This window comes from Heloderma suspectum, chromosome 4, assembly GCF_057233095.1.
Source record: "Heloderma suspectum isolate Gila_16-S chromosome 4, 16-S_ref, whole genome shotgun sequence".
NCBI lineage: Eukaryota > Metazoa > Chordata > Lepidosauria > Squamata > Helodermatidae > Heloderma > Heloderma suspectum.
In genome coordinates this window covers 136064043-136070632 of record NC_139461.1, presented here as the reverse complement: position 1 = coordinate 136070632, position 6590 = coordinate 136064043, and the positions used below count along the sequence as shown (strand labels likewise).

Genomic DNA, 6590 nt, shown 5'->3' with positions numbered 1-6590 from the left:
AAGTTTGCTCAGGAGTCTTAGGTGAGGGACTTTGTCAAAAGTCTTTTGGAAGTCCAAGTAAACAATGTCTACCAGATCACCCCTGTCTACATGTTTACTGACACTCTCAAAAAACTCTAAAAGGTTCCTGAGACAGGACTTACCTTTGCAGAAGCTGTGTTGATTCTTTTTCAGCAGGGCTTGTCCTTCTATATGCTTACTAATTTTATCTTTAATAATGCCTTCAACCAATTTACCCGGAACAGACGTTAAGCTAACTGGCCTGTAATTTCCCAGATCCCCCCTGGATCCCTTTTTGAAAATTGGTGTTACACTGCCCATCTTCCAGTCCTCTGGTATAGAAGCTGATCTTAGGGACATGTTGCATATTTTGGTCAGAAGATCAGCAATTTCATATTTGAGTTCTTTGAGAACTCTATGATGGATACTATCTGGGCCCAGTGATTTATTTACTTTCAATTTATCAATAAGGTTGAGAACTTCATTTTTTGTAGGGTTGGCGGAGAATTTCGCCCCGAAACTTTGGGGGGCCGAGCGCCAACGTGTTCGGCCCCCCGAACAAGTTTTGGGGAGAAATTCTCCGCACCCCCCCTGCCCCCTGCACCCCCCCCGGGATGGGACTTACCTTTCCCAAATGTCCCTCCTGGCGGCGGTTCGTCGGGTCTTTGTCAGGGGCGGGGGCGGCAGCCGATCTTTCGACCGGCTGCTGCCGCCGCCATTCCAATAAAACTAAAAAAAAAAAACCGCCCCCGTGATAGGCTACGTGACGATTAACGTAGCCTATCACGGCTAGATTTGCAAAGTCAGCCGTGATAGGCTACATAAATCGTCATGTAGCCTATCACGGGTGACTTTAAAAAAAAAAAAGCGCGTACGGATAATGGCGGCCCCCATAGGGAGCCGCCATTCCCGTTCCTTATTTGGTCACTGTAGTCTACGTAAAGATTACGTAGACTACGGCGAAAATAAGGGCAACGCTATTTGCGTTGCCCTTATTTTCCCCATAGTCTACGTAAAGATTTACGTAGACTACAGGGACCAAATAAGGAACGCGAATGGCGGCTCCCTATGGGGGCCGCCATTATCCGTACGCGCTTTTTTTTTTTAAAGTCACCCGTGATAGGCTACATGACGATTTATGTAGTCTATCATGGCTGACTTTGCAGATCTAGCCGTGATAGGCTACGTTAATCGTCACGTAGCCTATCACGGGGGCGTTTTTTTTTTTAAACTTTTAATTTCGCGGCCGGGCGAGGCGAGGCGCCTCCTCCCCGGCCTGAATTTTGGCCAGGCGAGGTGGGAAGCCTCCCCCTGGCCTGAATTTCGGCCGGGCGAGGCGGGAAGCCTCCCCCCCGGCCTGAACTTCGGGGGGAGAGCAGCGAAGCGCCTCCCCCCCACCGCGAAAAGCTGCGAAACCAGGTAAGTGGGTTTCGTGCACCCCTAATTTTTTGTCACCACTATTTGCCTCAGTTCCTCAGACTCCCTTCCTGAAAACATCAGTTCAGGCACAGATATCTGTCCTATATCTCCTGCAGTGAAGACGAATGAAAATAATTCATTCAGCTTCTCTGCAATCTCCTTGTCCTCCTTCAGTACTCCTCCAGTATTCCTTCAGCTCCACTGTCATCCAATGGGCCAACTGCATCCCTAGTTGGTTTTCTGCTTCTGATATAATTAAAGAATTCTTTATTGTTGGCCTTGATGTTGTTAGCGATATGCTCTTCAAAATGCTTTTTTGCATCTCTTACTGTCTGCTTGCATCATCTTCGTGTAAGCTTGTGCTCCCTTTTGTTTTCCTCACTTGGCAAGACTTCCATTTTCTGAAAGAAGCTTTCTTTTCTCTAATAGCTCCCTTAACACTGCTCATTAACCATGCTGGCGACCTGTGTGTGTGTATACACACACACGAAAATACAGGTTTCTGCAAACTTCAACAAAAGCAGACCAAATATCCAGATACATATCCATTCACAGGTAGTATCCATACACCATCCGTTCAAATGTAGAAAGCGTTGTAAATCTTCAATTCATTGCATTATAGAAGATGAGTGTATTATTATTATTGTTGTTGTTGTTGTTGTTGTAATAAATAATGATAATATTTCTATACCACCCCATAGTTGAAGCTCTCTGGGCAGTTTACAAAGGTTAAAACATTAACAATACAATATGCAAAATTTTTAAAAATAAAATGCAAAAAGACAGTATACACAAAAACAATATATATCTAAAAACAACTTTGAGCAATCAGCCAAGCCATAAAACAAATCCAAGATCAATTAAAACTCATCACATGCTACCAAATGCCTTAGAAAAAAAAATCTTGACCTGGCACCAAAAGGTGCCAGGTCAAAAAAAAAGTGTTGGCATCAGGCGGGCTTCATCGGGGAGATCATTCCATAATTGGAGGGCCACCACCGAGAAGGCCTTCTCCCTTGCTGTTGTCTTCTGAGCCTCCCTCGGAGTAGGCACCTGGAGGAGGACCTTAGATGTTGAGCGTAGTGTATGAGCATGTTTGAGCCAGGAGAGGTGCTCCATCAGGTATTGCGGTCACAACCCGTGTAAGGCTTTGTAGGTTAAAACCAGCACCTTGAATTGGGCTTGGAAACATATAAGCAGCCAATGCAAGCGGGCCAGAGTTGGTCTTACATGTTTGGACCTTCTGGCCCCTGTTATCAATCTGGCTGCTACATTCTGCGCAAGCTACAGCTTCTGAACCGTCTACAAAGGCAGCCCCATGCAGAACACATTGCAGTAATCTAACTTGGAGGTTACCAGAGCATAGACAACTGAAGCCAGGTTATCCCTGTCCAGTTAGGGGCGTAGCTGGCCAACCAAACAAAGTTGGTAGAAGGCACTCCCTGCCACTGAGGCCACCTGAGCCTCAAGTGACAAGGATGGTTCTAGGAGAACCCCCATTTATCCTTCTAGTGTTGTAATATCAGTTGTTTAGCTGACAGAATCTATTTGTGCTGACCATGCATGAACTTCCAGGAAGCAGGCAGATTATTTAAAAGAGGCAAGAGCATGTACATCAGTAAATATTAAGGAGTGTTCCAATACAGAATTTATCCATATAATGATCTCCTCCCAAAATGGGGAACCAATGGGCATTGCCAAATCATATGCTTAAAAGAAGCATTAGAACATAAGAACATAAGAGCCCTGCTGGATCAGACCAAGGGTCCATCTAGTCCAGCATTCTGTTCATGCAGCGGCCAACCAGCTGTCCACAGGAAACCCACAAGCAGGACATGAGTACAACCAACAGCACCCTCCTGCCCATGTTCCCCAGCAACTGATGTACATAGGCATACTGCCTCTGATACTGGAGGTAGCATATAGCCATCAGGAATAGCAGCCATTGATAGCCTTCTTCTGTTTGACACATCCAACAATTAGTTGACTTAGACAAACCCTTATTAAAGACATGTTGCAGTGTCAAATAGGCATGCAACAAAAGTTTTTGCTGAATAAGATGCAACCTGAAATCCATGGACACATCAGTTACAGACACCAAGGCGGCAATCCATTGATTGGCAAAATGGGACAATCTAGTTCCCTTTCCAATCCCGCTTAGGACCCTGTGTATCATATTTAGTTATCAATAATAAGTATTTATAGACAAGGATTGTAGGTCAATTTGACTGACCAGTCTCAACAAGACCTTCCAATAACAACGGAGACTCTGATGCTTGTATTTATTATGTTTTTGATATTATGGTTTTGTTTTGCTTTTGTTTTATACTTATTTATTGTAAGCTGTCCAGTTAATATTCTGTTACCGGGGGGGGGGGTCGGACAATGTCATTAATTAACTAATTAATGGCATGAGTGATTAATTGTCTGCACTGCATACCAATCAATTTTTTAAAAATGTAAAATACTGCTCTGGGTAGAAAGTGTGGTTTCATGATTGCTGCAAGGATCATCCAAATTGTGGTCTGTACAGCTGGTTTCTGCTGGAAATGGGAAGAAATGTTTTCTCCTGAGCTTGAGAGCTTCTCTACATGAGCAATTTATTGCACATTCGTGATTGGCCACTCATGGAAGTTTGCAGGTCCTTTACATGACATCATCAACCTTCAGGACATATCCTGCTTTTTCCCCATTTATCCCACTTTCAAAAAGATTGGAGATAAGCTGGAATTTTTAAAAAGCAAGATATTGCCAGTGTGTAATGCTGGCGTAGCACTATAATTCAGCCACTAGATGGTGCTGTTTCATTGAACATATAGAGCATTGCCAAGAAAGGAAGTTTTCAATTCCACATCACATGCTTGCTGTCTAAAGGAGCCATCATAATTCTGCAAAGAAAACAGAAGTAGAAAGCCCCAGTAAAGTTGTGGGATTTTAGCCCAGTGAAGGAATCCTGTGTGTCACTTTGGAAGTTTGCATACCAGTCTGAAAAGGGGTGAGTGTGGAACCATGGGAGGTTCACCAATCAAAGTGTCTGGGAATACACATAAGAAGTGATGATGTTTTGCCTCTCTTCCCATTCAGATCCAAAAAGATAACCTGATACAGAGAGGTGCCGCTGCAATAGGAAATGTTATACATAGGAGAAGCTGTCTAAAGAGATCTTATTTCCTTATGATGTAGCCAATCTCTTTCTTTCCCAGTGCTACAAACGGTCTTCTCTCAAATGCTTAACCTCTTTGTCCACCTCTTTGGAAATCTAAAGTTATCCTTACTTTTCTAGAAAGTTCATAATTGTTAGTCTGTTTGTGTACTTTATTTCATTAGATTCTTTCTTCAAGTAGACATCCCTACCTCAAGGCAATCTGCTCCATTAATTTCTTCTATACAGCCTTGTGCAATTTTTTAAAATTATAATGACACTATGGGAGTGGGGGTGGTAATTATGTTCATGGAAGACTGCTAGCCAGTTCGACCATTTGAGAAATCTCTCTGCATGGAACAGCATTCTCACTGTGGCGGAAGGGTGTCTGTATCATCCTGAAATGTTGTAGTAGATGTGTGCTAAAATGGCCGTCCGCACTATCTCTTGATAATAGCACTACTTCTCTGTCCTTCCAAGTTTGTAATTTGGGTATCATATTTTATCTCTCTCCCTTCCTTGATCTTCACTATTTATATTTTTATTGCTTGAAAACTGGACAGGATTTAATTTGAGCCAGGATCCAGCTTTGAATTTCTGTATAATTATTTTGCTTCAGTGCTAAAAATTACTTCTCCCCACTGCCAAGGAGTAACCACAGCAACTCTACTTATTTGGAATTAAAGGGGCAGGGTTTCTGAGCCAAAGGGCATTTCTACATGAGGTTTTTATTGTGTACTCCTGATTGGTCACTCACAGGTTTTTGCGGGTCCTTTATACAACATGGTCAACCTCCAGGGCCCCTCCCATGCTTTCTTGCCGTTATAGCAGCATAATTCTCAATGGGGATAACTTGATAAGAGATTTTGAGCTTCTCCACATGAGGTTAAAATCCCACACCCTTACTGGGGCTTCTGCTTCCAGATTCCTTGTGGGATTAAGATCACCTCCTTTACATGTGGTTGTTTCCAGGTTTTTTCTTTCTGGGCAAGTTCTATATATTTCATTACATAGCCACTAGAAGGCGCTGCGATAAATTTCCGGATTCCGGAAATTAACTGGAAATTTATTGCGCTTCAAAGCATGATAATATCTGTTATCTTGCCCAGAAAGAAAAAACCTGGTAACAACCACATGTAAAGGAGGCGATCTTAATCCCGCAATGATTCTGGAAGCAGAAGCCCCGGTAAGGGTGCGGGATTTTAACCTCTTCTGGAGAAGCTAAAAGAGTATAGCTTCAAGGCATGCTAGAGCCCTGGAAATGTTTAAAGATGAAATTAACTAATATAGTGACTGTTGAGATTCTGAACATGTTAACATTTCAGGGAAAGATAATGGCACATAAAATAGGGGGAAAGCCAAGAACAACTGAGCAACCCTTAAAAAATCAAGTTTGTTATAAGAGATGCTGTGACAGAAAAGATTTTCAGTAGTGAATGGTTGACATTCAAAGATAATTACAATTTTATTTGAGGACTACTATATAAAAATATTTTAGTACTTATTGTTGCAAGTTCTCTCAAATGTAATTTCTCTTCTTCAGTCTGATGGATAACACTGCTATCCATAACTATTTTAGAGAAAAAAATATAGTGTATTTGGGGGCAGGGGGAAATGAAGTGATATATATTGCTTCAAAACATAATGTATCTGTTCAGCCAGTCAATCATATCCATTCTTGCTTCTTCCATGTAGGGCACATCTTCAGGCTTCATGTCCTCAGGCTTACACTGAGCAAACCCATGAACTTGTTTAGGATAGACTTTAACTTTATAGGGCACTCTACAGTATTCTTTCAGTTTTTTTTCCAATAAGGTAACCTGTAACATAAAACAAATTCATAGGTTATTTACAAGAAGTTAAAAATTAAACTTCATTATTTACTCACTTGCAACCTGGATTCCTTGAATATTTTGCTTTAAAATCCAGTGCTAGATTAACTGCAACTAAACAACAATAGATTCCCTCATACCAGAGTGTAAGTTAAAAAGTAAACGGCACAATCCTATGCGTGTTTAGACAGAAAAAA

The 6590-nt window shown here is 41.9% G+C and overlaps 1 protein-coding gene across 3 annotated transcripts in view; it reads right to left on the bottom strand.

Annotated features, from left to right (window-relative positions):
- Nucleotides 1-5990: 5990 nt before the first annotated feature.
- Nucleotides 5991-6590, bottom strand: part of LOC146347418 (carboxymethylenebutenolidase homolog) — a 33698-nt gene continuing 33098 nt past the window's right edge. For 2 of the 3 annotated variants that reach the window (XM_084850602.1, XM_084850603.1), the window contains one exon: nucleotides 6004-6381. In XM_084850602.1, the coding sequence (XP_084706728.1) occupies nucleotides 6196-6381 (186 nt within the window). In that variant the 3' untranslated portion in view covers nucleotides 6004-6195. Of the gene's footprint in view, nucleotides 6382-6590 lie in introns of all 3 variants that reach the window. The other variant, XM_084850601.1, reaches the window with a different exon arrangement.